The sequence below is a fragment of the Saimiri boliviensis genome, chromosome 9 (genome assembly GCF_048565385.1).
Source record: "Saimiri boliviensis isolate mSaiBol1 chromosome 9, mSaiBol1.pri, whole genome shotgun sequence".
Taxonomy (NCBI): Eukaryota; Metazoa; Chordata; class Mammalia; order Primates; family Cebidae; genus Saimiri; species Saimiri boliviensis.
In genome coordinates, this window is record NC_133457.1 from 93,246,645 (window position 1) to 93,262,620 (window position 15,976).

Here is a 15,976-nt window from a genome sequence, read left to right on the forward strand (position 1 = left end):
GCCCTGGTCTCAGATGCATGTCTCCCATTTTATCCTTGGGACTACTGCTTCAACTTGAGACCCTGAACAACTGGCACTGCAATGTAACCATTTCCCAGAGCCCCTCTCTCTAATGCCACCCCTGGCCACTAGCCTCCCACTCCGTATCTAATTGTCATGGACATCCATATCCATTCTCTTTTCCATGGTCTCCATGGATTCCTCCCTTTTCAAGCCTAATCTTATTACTCAGTCTCTGTATCTTATCTTTTCATCTTCAGTCTCTTGCATCATCAATGAGCTCCCCTCTTTCTTTTTTTAGCCTTCTTCTCTACCTTTAAACACATTAAGTCCTCTCAATCTAACCAGGATCCCACCTAGCACAATGATATTCTCCAGAATCTTTCTTCTTTCCTTTTCGCTCATGCTAACCAGATATTCCTAAAAATTCCACATCTAGGTTTCATGACTTCACTTGAGCAATTTTACTTATTTGAAGAAATTTTAAGGCTAGAAAACAAAAACAAGGTAATAAAAGGATGCATAAACTCAAAGAGCAAAAGAACAAACAGAATCATCTCTAGTACCTGAAGGAGGGAAGGTTTCTGGAGTGGTTGCTGCAGTGCTGGAATTCCCCTCCCAAGGTTCTGTTCTGGCATCCGTGAACTGGTTATCTGGAAGCCACGTTCCATTTGGTGAAACTGTAGTGCCTATAGAATTAGTGCTTGCTGTTCTTGTGGTCCCATTGTCAGAGTCTGAAGAATTGGCAGTGGTTAAATAGGTGGGTCCCAGAGTTATATTTGGGTTGAACGTTGGTGCCACAGAAAGAGAAGGTAGTAAAGAAGTTGGATTTGAAGTTTTGGCCTCTTCTTTAACTGGTTCTGCCGTTGATGTGTTAATTAATCTTGTAATTCCTACAGAAGGTGCAACTACAAACACCAAAAAACAAGGAAATATCACATGAAGAATGTGAGGCTAAAAAGTTGAGACACAAGCAGCAAGCCTTAATAAACTCTCAAACATATGGAGACCAAGTAAAGACCAATCCCCCCAACACCCAGCCACCCGCTATGTTTTTATCTAATGCTGAACCCTTTCTATCTTTTCCAAAGGACTACAGTTTAATGGAGAAAGACACAAGATTTTTTACTTAGTTCCTTAGAAACCATAGAGCTGTAAATGTCAACAGTTTATTTTACTTTTCAGAAAAGAACACATAATCTCTTTCATTTATTTAAAGCAGCTATATGTATGAAAAACAATGCTGGGCATTCAATACAATTCCAAGATTTCCGAACACACCTATTTCACTATCACTTTGAAGAAAATTTTTATATTCCTTTCTTCAAATACCATCTAGGTTTTCAAATTTGGCTCATTAAATGTGAAACCAAAATTTCATTTCAAATAGCAACTTGATCAAATGACAATTTACCTGTGGTAGCATTATTGGCACTGACACGTATCAGACCACTGCCAAGCAGAACAAGAATGAACCAGGAATCCATGCTTATCTGAAAATAGGGAACCATGTTAGATGAAGTCTTGTATTATCATGACCATGTCTGAGCTGATCACCAGAAGAGTATTCTAGATTTCCAAGCTATTAAAACGTGTGCCTAAACCAACGATCTTTTGGGAGCCTGATACGCATGTTTCTCCAGACATTCAATAACTAATTGAGTCTTTAGAAAGACTGACTCTCCCTTATCTGAAATGGTTGAGGACCAGAAGTGTTTCAGATTTTTAACCAAATTTTGGTTTTGGGTTACATTCACTGGGTTGAGCATCCCTAATTCAAATTTCCTTTTTTTTTTTTTTTTTTTTTAAAAGAGTCAGGGTCTTGCTCTGTTGCCCAGGATGGAGTACAGTGGTATGATCTTAGTTCAGTGCAGCTTCCACCTCCTGGACTCAAAGTGATTCTTCTGCCTCAGCCTCTTGAGTAACTGGGACTACAGCCATATACCAACACACTTGGCTAATTAAAAATTTTTTTTTGCAGTAACAAGAGTCTCACTGTGTTGCCCAGGCTGCTCTCAAACTCTTAGGTGCAATTGTTCTTCCTGCCTCAACCTCCCAAAGTGCTGTGATTACAGATGTGAGCCACCACACCCAGTGCCTAATCCAAATTTTGAAATCGAAAGTGTCCCAATGAGCATTTCTTTTGAGCATCATGTCTGTGCTCAAAAGGTTTCAAATTTTAGAGCATTTCAGATTTTGGGATTAGGGATATCCAATCTGTAAAAATAAAAATAAATCTGTGTTTTTAAAATTATTCTTTATTTTTTTAGAGATGAGGTTTCTCCCTGTTGGTCCAGCTGGTCTCAAACTCCCGACCTCAGATGATTCACCCACCTTGGCCTCCCAAAGTGCTGGGATTATAGGCATGAGCCACTGCTCCCAGCCTTGTTTTTTGTTTTGAGACAGAGTTTCACTCTTGTGGCCCAGGCTGGAGTGGTGCAATGGTGCGATCTCGGCTCACCGCAAACTCTGCCTCCTGAGTTCAAGTGATTCTCCTGCCTCGGCCTCCTGAGTAGCTGGGATTACAGGCATGCCCTACCATGCCCAGCTAGTTTTGTAATTTTTTAAAGGTAGAGACGGGGTTTCTGCATGTTTATCAGGCTGGTCTCAAAATCCTGACCTCAGGTGATCCACCAGCCTCGGCCTCCCAAAGTGCTGGGATTACAGGTGTAAGCCACCACATCCAGCCAAAAATAAGTCTTAATAGCACTCTTTTTTTTTTTTTTTTTTTTGAGATGGGGTCTCCCACTGCTGCCCAGGCTGGAGTGCAATGGCATGACTTTGGTTCACTGTAATCCCTGCCTCCTGGGTTCAAGCAGTTCTCCTGCCTCAGCCTCTTGAGTAGATGGGATTATAGTGCCCTCAACCATGCCCGGCTAATTTCTTGTGTTTTTAGCAGTGACAGGGTTTCACTAGGTTGGTCAGGCTGGTCTCACACTCCTGACCTCTGATCCGCCTGCCTCAGCCTCCCAAAGTCCTGGGATTACAGGTGTGAGCCACTGCGCCTGGCCAGGATTTATTTTTTAAAGCATTAAAAGATCTTTTTTGTTTTAGAGGCAGGGGTTTGCTCTGTCACCCAGGCTGGAGTACAGTGGCATGATCACAGATCACTGCAGCCTCAAACTCCTGGGCTCCTGTCTTGGCCTCCCAAAGTGCTGGCATTATAGGCATGAGCCACCATGCCATGCCAAAAATGCTTTTTAAAGCAGTGATTCTCAATCTTAGCTGTGCTTTGAAATTATCCAAAAAACGTTTTTTGAGATGGAGTTTCACTCTTGTTGCCCAGGCTGGAGTGCAATGGCGTGATCTCAGCTCACCACAACTTCTGCCTCCCAAGTAGCTGGGATTAACAGGCATGTGTCAACATGGCCAGCTAACTTTGTATTTGTAGTAGAGATGGGGTTTCTCCATGTTGGTCAAGCTGGTCTCAAACTCCTGAACTCAGGTGATCCGTCCACCTCAGCTTCCCAAAGTGCAGGGACTACAGGCGTGAGCCACCATGCTCAGTCCAAAAAACTTTTTAAAAACATCCCCTGTGCTAGACTGCAGCTTTGTGGGTGAGAGCTAGGTAGCAGTCCCTTTTAAAGCTCCCAAGTTGATTGCTTTACAGTTTTCAGAGTGAGAAGTATGGAGAAGGTAGGCTGACTGCACTGATGTAAAGTTGCTCTTCAAGGAACACATTATATAGCTGTTCTCAAACTTTATTCCACCTCAAACCGTGTAAGATAGTAGCGCATTCCCACCAGTATTAGTGGTTTGTTCATCCATTCAAATTTGTATGCCCTATACTGAGCTAGGTGCTAGAGAAACAACTGGGGAGCAATACACTCATAAGCCCCATTTTCACAGGACTCACAGTCTAAAGTGTTTAATATGGTAGTGACTCTCCAAGGGAAGTAGGACAAACATCCTCAAGAGACACATGAAAAATCTCAGGGGTAGTAGGGAAGAGAGGGAGATGTGGTTTGCCCCTGGTACCAGCAGCCATGCCTAGCAAGGAAACGGGTTCAGCAGGGACCTTCTTCAGGTGCATCCACGTAAGATTGTGACCATTTCCCCATTCTTCCTAGGCTGTGATCATTAAATCAGTGATATATTGTTAGATTTTCATAAAACTTAATAACTCTGTGGAAGATCTGGATAGTGAATTAACACTGATCTATGGTAGAACCCTGCTCAGTTACTACCTGAGCATAATCCAAAATTGGAAACTCATACAATTTTCACAAGGGTCAGAAAACAAGTGGAAGGCTGACTATTATATATGTATACATGTCTATTCTTGATAAATCAATAGAAAATGGTTTTGGGGAAAATAACTACATATTTCAGGGGAAGGAGTTAGACCACCACCTCATTCTATACACTAAAATTCCACATAGGTTTAAAAATTAAATGCTTGAAAAACACATTTTAAAAGAAAATAAATTAATATGTGAGCTCAGGAGAAGGAAAGACTTTCTAAGCATAAAAGGCAATGTAAGAAATCATAAAGGTAGAAGTGGAATATCTGACAGCAGAAAAAACAAAAGTTCCTAAACATAAAGAAACCCATCATAAACAATGTTTATGGACAGGAAGTCTCAATATTGTCAAGATGTCTGTTTTTCCCAAAGAAGCCTATAGATTCAGTGCAATCTCAGTTATAATCTTAGCAAGCTATTTCATGAATATAAAAAGGCTGATTCTAAAATTTACAAGGAGAGGCATTAAGACTCCAAAGGGCCAACTCAATATTAAAGAAGAGTCAGAGATTAATGCTATTGGACTTCAAAACTTACTTTAAAGCTATGGTAATTAAGACAGTGTGGTATCAACAAAAGAAAAGATGAATAGATCAATGGAACAGAACAGAGATCAGAAATAGACCCATGTAAATATAGACAACTGACAAAGGAGGAAAGGCAATAACATGGAGCAAGATAGACTTTTCAACAAATGATACTGGAACTGGACAGCTACATACAGAAAAATTAATCCATATCAGACCTTATACCTTTTATAAAAATTAACTAAAAATGGATAATAGACCTAAATATCAATCACAAGACTATAAAACGCCAAGAAGATAACAGGAAAAAACCTAGATGACTTTGGGTATGGCAAGAACTTTTTAGATATAAACATCAAAGACATAATCCATGAAAACATAATTGATAGTCTAGCCTTTATTAAAATATAAAATGTCTACTCCATGAAAGACAATGCCAGGAGAAAGAGAGGACAAGCCACAAACTAGGAGAAAATATTTGCAAAAGATACGTCTGACAAAGGACAAATAATTCTTAAACTCAACAAGAAAACTAACAACTAGATTAAAAATGGGCAAAGGACCTGAACAGACACCTCACTGAAGAAGATATACAGTAAGGCAAATAAGCATCTGAAAAGATATAGAACATCGCCGGGTGCGGTGGCTCAAGCCTGTAATCCCAGCACTTTGGGAGGCTGAGGCGGGTGGATCACGAGGTTGAGAGATCGAGACCATCCTGGTCAACATGGTGAAACCCCGTCTACTAAAAATACAAAAAGTTAGCTGGGCATGGTGGTGCGTGCCTGTAATCCCAGCTACTCAGGAGGCTGAGGCAGGAGAATTGCCTGAGCCCAGGAGGCGGAGGTTGCGGTGAGCCGAGATCGCGCCATTGCACTCCAGCCTGGGTAACAAGAGCGAAACTCCGTCTCAAAAAAAAAAAAAAGATATAGAACATCAAGTTATTAGGGAACTGCAAATTAAAACAGGATACCACTACACATCTACTAAAATGGATTTTGGTTTTAAAATCCAAAACATCTGACAACACTACATGTTTGTAAGAATATGGAGCAACAGAAACTCTCATTTATTGCTGGTGGGAATGCAAAATGGTACATCCACTTTGGAAGGCAGCTTGGTAGTTTCTTTAAAAAAAAAAAAAAAATATATATATATATATATATATATATATATATATATATATACACTCAGGCCGGGCACAGTGGCTCACAATTACAATCCCAGCACTTTGGGAGGCTGAGGCGGGCAGATCACCTGAGGTCAGGAGTTTGAGACCAGCTTGACCCACATGGTACAACACCATCTCTACTAAAAATACAAAATTATCTGGGCATGGTGGCACATGCCTGTAATCCCAGCTACTTGGGAGGCTGAGGCAGGAGAATTGCTTGAACCCAGGAGGAAGAAGTTGTGGTGAGTCGAGAATGCGCTATTGCATTCTGGCCTGCAACGGGTGAAACTGCATCTCAAAAATAAAACAATAATAAAAAAATAAACTTTCACCACATGATCCAGCAATTGTGCTCTCCTTGGTACTTACCCAAATGAGATGAAAACTTATGCCACTAAAAAAATTTATGCCTCTTATGCACACGGATGTTTATGGCAGCTTTATAATTGCCACAACTGGGAGCAATCAAGATGTCCTTCAGCAGGTGAATGGATAAATAAGTGATGGTACATCCAGGCAAGGAAATATTACTCATTGCAAAAAAGAAATAAGCTAAAAACATGAAAATACATAGGAGAAACTTAAACTCATATTACTGAATGAAAGAAGCCAATGTGAAAAACCATGGAGACAGCAAAAGATCACTGGTTTAAAAAAAAGAAAAAAAAAAAAAAAAAGCCAGGTGAGGTGACTCATGCCTGTAATCCCAACACATTCAGAGGCCAAGGCAGGTAAACTGCTTGAGCTCAGGATTTCAAGACTAGCCTGGGCAACACAGCAAGACCACATTTTTACAAAAAAAAATACAGAAATTAGCCAGACATGGTGGTATGTGCGTGTAGTCCCAGCAACTTAGGAAGCTGAGGTGGGAGGATCACTTGAGCTTGGGAGGCCAAGGCTGCAGTGAGCAGTGATTGCACCACTGCACTCCAGCCTGGGTGACAGAGCAAGACCTTGTTTCAAAAATAAATAAATAAATAAATAAATAATAAAAAATCAGCAGTTGTGGGGTTAGGAAAAGGTAGAGAGGAATAAGTAGGTGGAGCAGAGGATTATCAGGGCAGTCAAACTCTTCTGTATGATACTACAATGGTAGACATGTCATTATACATTTATCAAAATCCACAGAATACACAGCACCAAAGCTTGGGTGATAATGAGGAGTCAATGTTGGTTCATCAATTGCGATAAAGGTAGCATGAGGAAGCTGTGCAGGTGTGGGAGGCAGGGAGTATTTAGGAACTCTCTATTCATTCTCATTCTCTCTCTCTCTCTCTCTCTCTCTTTCTTTCTATGGGTCTCACTCTGTCACCTAGGCTGGAGTGCAGGGATGTGATCGCAGCTCACTGCAACTTCCACCTCCTGGGTTCCAGTGATTCTTCTGCCTCAGCCTCCTGAGTAGCTGCAATTACAGGTGTGTGCCACCATGCCCAGCTAATTTTTGTATTTTTAGTAGAGATGGAGTTTCACCATATCGGCCAGGCTGGTCTCAAACTCCTGACCTCAAGTGATCTGACTGCCTGGTCTCCCAAAGTGCTGGAATTACAGGTATAAGCCACTGTACCTGTTCCGAACTCTCTATACTTTCTGATCAATTTTGCCATGAACCTGAAACTCTCTAAAGTCTATTTTAATTTTAATTTTTTCTTACTTTTCCAAGAAAAAAATTAATCTATTTTAAAAAAGAAAACAAACTCTCTTAATATAAATAACTGAAACAAGAACTCATAACAATATTGAAAACACCAGAGCCCAATTTTGAAAAATCTGAAGCACTTAAACATAATTTACAGATGAGAAAAACAAACAGCTAAGAAAATACACTGTCCCCACTAATCACATAAATATAATGAGGTTACATTTTAGGGTTGAGGTCCTCACTCCTCAAGAATGCCATATGCAAAGCATTTCTCCTGGAGCCTGCACTAACAATCCCTGCTATTTTTTTTTTTTTTTTTTTTTTGAGACAGTGTCTCAGTCTGTTGCCCAGGCTGGAGTGCAGTGGTGTGATCTCAGTTCACTGCAACCTCTGCCTCCTGGGTTCAAGTAATTCTCCTGCCTCAGCCTCCCAAGTAGCTGGGATTAACAGGTGTGTGCCACCATGCCTGGCTAATTTTTGTATTTTGTTTTTTAGTAGAGATGGGTTTTAGCATGTTGGCCAGGCTAGTCTTGAACTCCTAATCTCAAGTGATCCACCTGCCTTGGCCTCCCAAAGTGCTAGGATTACAGGTGTGAGCCAAAGCACCCAGCCTAACAGTCCCTGTTCCTGAAAGTTTTTTGCCTCGTGCTTTCCTGTCACTGAAGACATTGTAATGTGGCTCAGTTTTCTTCCTGTCTCCAAAGCCTGCTATTCTCCTGGATGATTTCAATATTCTCATGGATGACAACCAAAATCCACATTTTGGGCCAGCCTCTCAGTTGACTTCCTTAACTCTAACGACCCTAGGTCTCCACTACACCTGGGCTACTCATAACAATGGCTGTACTCCAGATTCTGTCATCACCTGGAAAAGCCCCCATACTGAATAAATCTTGCCTTCCCACTTCCCAGCCACACTTTCTATCCTTGTAGTTCTTTCTGTTAAGTTTACTACACCTGCTCTCCGACCTCACCCAGGCCTTTAGTCTCTTGAACCCCTCTCTAATTCTTTCCAATATCTCTGCTCTATCTTTATTTCCTTCTCTACCAAATCAAGAAAAGTTGGTGTCAATTCAATCATTCTTTTGTCCTAACTTTCTTTGCTACACTGTTCTTCTGTTACACCAACATGGAAAGAAAAATTCTAAACTGTCAGTCCTATACTTGGATTGCCAAATGCTGCTTAAAAAAAAAAAAAAAAAAAATCAAACAATTCATAAGGGTTGTATCACTACAAATCACTATTTCTGCTTCAACAGAACCCTAAGCACTTTCTGCAGTCTTTCTGTCTTTCCTTACCTTCCTCCAATTCTCCATAGTGGTAATTTCAAACCTTCTCTCCCCTCTAACCATCTCCTCCCACACACTGGGCTGTTGGCCTTGCCTACACTTTCAAGAAAATAAAAGCCATTGGACTGGACACCCTTTAGTCCCCAGTCACTACATCCAGAAAATTTCCTCTTCTCTGAAATTCCACCCAAGAATCTCAGTACTTTAGGAATCCTGCATTTTTTTCTACCACCATCTCTAGCTTTAGCCCACCAGTTTTGTTTTGTATTTTTTTATTTTATTTTATTTTATTTTATTTTATTATTTTATTTTATTTTGAGACGGAGTTTCGCTCTTGTTGCCCAGGCTGGAGTGCAATGGCGCGATCTCGGCTCACCGCAACCTCCGCCTCCTGGGTTCAGGCAATTCTCCTTCCTCAGCCTCCTGAGTAGCTGGGATTACAGGCACACGCCACCATGCCCAGCTAATTTTTAGTATTTTTAGTAGAGATGGGGTTTCACCATGTTGACCAGGATGGTCTCAATCTCTTGACCTTGTGATCCACTCGCCTCAGCCTCCCAAAGTGCTGGGATTACAGGCTTGAGCCACCGCGCCCGGCCCAGCCCACCAGTTTTTAACACAATTAAATTTTCAAAGAAAAGATGAAAAACTACTTTGCATCTACATCAATCCTTTAGCTATCATTCTCTCTGCTCTGCTTCATAGCCAAATCTCTAGAAAGAGTTGTCTCCATGGCAATCTGGCTTCTTTTTCCACCATTCCACTAAAACAGCTGCTTCCTTATTAAAGAATGACCTTTTTAAACAGATTTGCAACTCATTCACAAAGACCAATTTCCCTAATACATAATTCTTACAGATTAGGGAAAAAAGGGCCAACAGCCTAAAAGAAAAATGGGTAAAGGATACGAAACATAACTAATAAAAAAGCATACAGTTTTCTTAAACGTATGAAAAGATGCTCAACCTCACTGATGATCAGAGAAAGCCAAACTAAAGCAATGCTGAGATACCATTTTTTACCTCTCACACTGGCAAACATAAAAAACTTTGACAGTGCTGCATTGGCAAGAGTTTGAGTAAACAGTTTATAAATATTCATCAGAATTACAAATGCACAACCCCCCTGACACAATTCCACTTCTGGAAACTTATTCCACAGATACACACCTATACTTTCAAAGTGACCCATGTACAAGGTTATCAATGTAGCATTGTTTTCAAGAGAGAAGAAAACTGGAAATGCCCTTAATATCTATCAATGGGGGAGAGAGATATGATCAAATAAATTATGGCTTGCTCTCTCTCTCTCTCTATTATATATATGTATATAAATTATGGTGTTGTGAGTCTGTGTGTGTCTATGTGTGTGTGTGTGTGTATATCTTTACTGAGACAGAGTCTCGCTTTGTCACTCCAGTTACAGTGTAGTAGGGCAATTATTGAACTTGGAAGGATAAAGGGTAACTGGCCAAGACAAGGGTCAGACATAGTCTTTCAAACAGAGATGACTTGGAAGCCTGAAAAAGCCTGTCCGGTCCTAGGAACAACAAAGACCTAGGTAAGGGCATCACATGGTGCTTTAATAAATATCTGTTAAATGAATGTAAAAATGGCAGACATAAAAGACTAGAGTGGGTAAGGATAGGGTGGGGAAATGCACACAATGAGGTTAGAGGAGGCAGCGATCAGATCATGAAGGGGCCTGCAGGTCACAATGAAAGTTTTAACTTACCACTGAACACACAGGGGAACTACCAAAGGTTTTATCACAGTGAGGTTAAATGGAACAATTTAGATTTTAGAAACAATGACTGACGGCAGAGTGAAAGATCAACTGGTGGGGTTTGAAGTAAGGAGGGTCACTGACTGAAGCCTTCAGAAGTAATCTAGCCAGTAAACCAGATGGATCTCAGAGCAGGGCAGGAATATCTAAAGGAGACTGAGAAGAGAATTTGTAGGGGTAGAATTGAAGGCTGAATGAGATATTGGAGGTAAGGAAGGCCCAGATGTCTAATTTCAGTGAACTGCAATGCTATAGGCAAGAGGATGACCAGTTTTGGGGAATGTGGTGGGGAAAGTGATGACATTAGTTTGAACATGGAGAATGTGCAGTATTGGAGTACATATTGTACTTGGGAGTGGGTGGAAGAAAGGATAGAATGGCAGACAGGCAATGACAGAGCAGTTGCCCTGGAAGTCAGGCAGAAAGCCAAAGAAGGGAAGAAGACAGCTCTAAGAGTGACAAAAGCAGCAATGAGCTAGCCAGGCAGCAGACATCTGACAAACACAGTAGGCAGGAGTAGGTGAGTACTGATGAGTAGAAAACTGATACATACCACCAGGTGAGGGTGGAGTAGGAACAGCACTCTGAAGAGCTACCAGTGAGAGAAATCAGCTTGAAAAACTGGAAAGCTTCTGAAGAAGTCCTAGAACACTAGAAATCAACTTTCATTATAGGTCTTCTCTTGAGAAAGGCAATGTGATAGTGAAGTTCAAAACAAAGAGAAGAGACCTTCCCCAACATTAGTAAAAGCTAAGGCACTGGAGAACAGCTCACTTCCACAGATGACATTATATAGAGAACGAAACTAGACTGCTAAGGCTGTGAAATAGATTCTTAAGTTCTACTGCTTCTTTTTTTTTTTTTTTTAAAGATGGAGTTTCACTCTTGTACCCAGGCTGGAGTGCAATGGCGCGATCTCGGCTCACCGCAACCTCCACCTCCTGGGTTCAGGCAATTCTCCTGCCTCAGCCTCCTGAGTAGCTGGGATTACAGGCACGCGCCACCATGCCCAGCTAAAAGTTCTACTGCTTCTAAGTTGCACCTAAAACAAGATTCAGTTGGGGACCTTGAGAGAGATGAGTCTGGAAATATGGGAGAAATCTAGCTATTCAGTGTTAAGGCTTACTATACAGCTACCATACTTAAGACAGTATTAGCAGAGGAATAGACACATAGATCAATGGAGTAAAATAATCAGTTACAGAATCACATAAATATGCCCAAATAAGTTGCAAAAGCAATTCAATGGACAGCCTTTTCATCAAACAGTACTTGGAAAACTGTTTATCTAAATGCAAAACAGTATGTTGGACTTTCCCTTATACACATGCAAAAATTAACTAAAAATGGGTCAAAAACCCAAATTTAAGTCCTAAAACTATAAAACTAAGAAGGAAACAGAGGGCAAAGCTTCATGATACTGGATTTGGCAACAATTTCTTGGATAAAACACCAAAAGCAAAAGCAACAAAACAAAATGCAGATTAAGTTGGACCTCATCAAAATTAAAAACTTCTATGAATCAAGGATACTATTACAGAATGAAAAGGCAATCCATGGATGAAAAAATATGTGTGCCAATCACATATCTGATAAGGAACCAAAATCCAGAATATATAAAGAGCTCCTACAACTCAATGACAACAAAAACAACCTAATTTTAAAAACGGGCAAAGGGGTTAGGTGTGCTGGGTCATGCCTGTAATCCCAGCACTTTGGAAGGCGGAGGAGGGAGGATGACTTGAGCTCAGGAGTTCAAGACAAGACTGACCAACACAGTGAGACCTCATCTCTACAAAATACATTTAAAAGTTAGCCAGGGGCCAGGCAAGGTGGCTCATGCCTGCAATCCCAGCACTTTAGGAGGCCAATACAGACGGATCATCTGAGGTCAGGAGTTCGAGACCAACATGGTGAAACCCCATCTCTGCTAAAAATACAAAAAATAAGCTGGGTATGGTGGTGGGGTGCTTATAATCCCAGCTACTTGGGAGGCTGAGGCAGGAGAATCACATGGAACACAGGAAGAGGAGGTTGCAGTGAGCCAAGATCATGCCATTGCATTCCAGCCTGGGCAACAAGAGCAAAACTCTGTCTCAAAAAAAAAAAGTTGGTGGAATGTGCCTGTAGACCTAGCTACGTGGGAGGCTGAGGAAGGAGAACTGCTTGGGTCCAGGAGTTTGTGGCCACAGCGAGCTATGATTGGCACTACTGCACTACAGCTTGGGTGAAAGAACAAGACCCTGTCTCTAAAAGAAAAAAGAAAAAATAACAAACCCCATTTCATACCCATTAAGATGGCTATTATTTTAAAAAATAATAAAACAGACAAACAAAAAACAAAACCCAGTAAATAACAAGGGTTGGTGAGAATGTGAAGAAATTGGAAACCTGAACACTGCCAGTGGGAATGTAAATGATACCACTACTATAGAAATCAGTATGGCAATTCCTCAAAAAACTAAATATAGCATTAACATATGATCTAGATTCTACTTTTGGGAATATACCCAGAAGAATTGAAAGCAGGAACTCAGACAAATATTTATGCACTAACATTCATAGCAGCATAATTCACAATAGCTAAAAGGTGGAAGCAATTCAAGTGTCCATCAACAGATAAATGGATAAATAAAATGTGGTATATACATACAATGAAATGTTAGCCTTAAAAAGGAAGGAAATTCTGACACATGGATGAACCTTGAAGATATTATACTAATAAACCAGTCACAAAATGAAAATACTATATGATTCCACTTATATGAACTACTTAGAGCAGTCAAACTCTCAGAGAAGGAAAGCAGAATGATGGTTGCCAGGGGCTGTGGTAAGGAAGAATGAGTTTAGCATTTAAATGGGGACAGAATTTTTGTTAGGAAGAATGAAAAAGTTTTGGAGATGGAAGGCAGTGATGGTTGCACAACAATGTGAATATGCTTAATACCACAAAACTATACTTAAAAATAGTTAAAATGGTAAATTTTGTATTATATGTATATTTAACTACATTTTTTAAAAAAGGAGAATAAAAAGGTAAATCATAGACTGTGAGAAAATTTTGCAAAAAAATATATATATCTGACAAAGGATTGGTATCCAGATATATAAAGACCTCTAAACACTCAATAGTAAGAAAATAAGTTAAGTCCAAAAAATAATGGGCAAAAGATTTGAACAGATATTTTTATCAAAGAAGATATACAGAAGGGAAATAAGCACATGAAAGATGCTGCAAACTTTTTTTTTTTTTTTTTTGAGATGAAGTTTTGCTCTTGTTGCCCAGGCTGGAGTGCAATGGCACAATCTCAGCTCACCGTAATCTCCGCCTCCTAGGTTCAAGCAATTCTCCTGTCTCAGCCTCCTGAGTAGCTGGGATTACAGGCACTCACCACTACGCTTGGGTACTTTTTGGTATTTTTAGTAGAGATGGGGTTTCACCATGTTGGCCAGGCTGGTCTTGAACTCCTTACCCTAGGTGATCCTCCTAACTTGGCCTCCTAAAGTGCTGGGGATTACAGGCATGAGACACTGTGCCCAGCCTATACTTGTTTTAAAACATAGATTTTATTATTATTCAAGTATGATGAGGCCAAGAGATCAGGAGATGATTACCACTGCAAAACAGTTATTCACAATTCCGAAGAGGAAGGTACGTACACACCATGCCACGCAGGGGCCACATGAAGAAGCACTAGGGTCAGTCAGGAGTTCAATGGAATGTGGTGAAAACATGGGCAAGAGTCTTTATCTGGTTTCATTGGAAGGAATGGGCAAGGAAGGGTAAGCACGTTTAGAACTGGCTAGTTTGAATAATTTCAGTGAGTTTTGCAGCATAGGGATGACCCTAGTTTCCTGGTATCTAATCTTGAATTGAATAGGGTGGTGGATAGCAGCAGAGAGGTGTAAAAGTCCTGTGAGAGCCACATAAAGGAGGCAGCTTGAGTATGAGTGAGTTATTCACTATGTCTAGGAATTGGCTAGCCCTTTCAAAGGATCAGAAACACATGGTTAATACAATACTACATTATTTCCATTGTATAAAACTCTACATAGTGACAGAAAATAGATCAACGGTTGTTTGAGGATGAAGGAGTGGGCAGGGTCCTAAGAGGCAGAGATTATAAAAGGCACAAAAAAATTTTCAGGAGAGATGACATGTTCAAACTCTTCTTGTGGTGATAGTTTCCTACTGTATACATGGTTCAAAACTTTAATAAATTTTACACGTTAAATGTGTACAGGTTATTGTTATGTCAATTATAAAGTTGTTTAAGAATTATAGGAATAATCAATGAAAAATACAATGAAAATGATTTCATTTTTAATGATTTCATTTTTATTGTATAATAAAAATGAAACAAAGACAAAGAAGTTACTTGATAAATTAACAAACAGGTAAAAAGAGAAGACAAGTTAATAATATAAATGAAAAGTAGAAATAATTACAAACACAGCAGATAAAAAGTTGAGATTATCTACTATATGCAAAAGAAATTCAGAAAAATGAACAAATCTCTAGAAAAAAAAATATAAACTAGCCCAGGAAGAACAAAAGACTTGAATATTCTTACAATTGAAGAGGTTGACCAAAGTTCAAATTCGTCCCACATAAAAACCACTGGACCCATACGGTATTACAGGTGAGAAAACAAGAGTGAATAGTTCCCAGCTCAGGATAAAGACAGAGCAAAACCAGGCACCAAAACTGGACAAAAACATTACAAGAAAGAAAGTCACAGGCTCACTTTTACACAATGATATATATTTTTAAAAATCCTAACAAAGTATGAACAAATTGAATCTAGCACATAAAAAAGATAAATCATGATCCAGTTGAGTTTATCCAAGATATACAAGGATATTTTAACACAAGATCTCTAAGTATAATTCACTCATATTGAAGAAGAAAGGTCATACAACCATTTCAATTGATGTAGAAAATACACTGGACAAAAACATATAATTCAAAATTTTAAAAAATCATCTTAAATATAAATAGAAGAAACCTTCCTTAACCTGATAAAAGTTATTATTTTAAAAAAACAACAACACTATGTAATTATTTTCAACAGACAGAAATGGAATGCATTCCTTTGACAATCAGGAATAAAGTAATGTTCTATCACTTCTACTCAATATTGTATGAAAAGTCTTTACCTTTGCAACAAGAAAATAAATTTGGCCAGGCAGTGACTCATGCCTGTATTCCTAGCACTTTGGGAGGCTGAGATGGGAGGACTGCTTGAGCCCCCCAGGAGTTTGAGACCAGCCTGGGTAATATAGCAAAACCTTGTCTCTACAAAAAAATTTTAAA

At 39.7% G+C, this 15,976-nt stretch overlaps 1 protein-coding gene across 8 annotated transcripts in view; it reads right to left on the minus strand.

Moving 5' to 3' along the window:
* Positions 1-15,976, minus strand: part of PTPRA (protein tyrosine phosphatase receptor type A) — a 156,863-nt gene that overhangs the window by 71,419 nt on the left and 69,468 nt on the right. For all 8 annotated transcript variants that reach the window (XM_039479646.2, XM_039479644.2, XM_074406324.1 and 5 more), the window contains 2 exons: positions 1,415-1,493; positions 567-908 (listed from right to left, as the gene is read on the minus strand). In XM_039479646.2, coding sequence (XP_039335580.1) covers positions 567-908; positions 1,415-1,493 — 421 coding nt within the window. The remainder of the gene's footprint in view (positions 1-566; positions 909-1,414; positions 1,494-15,976) is intronic.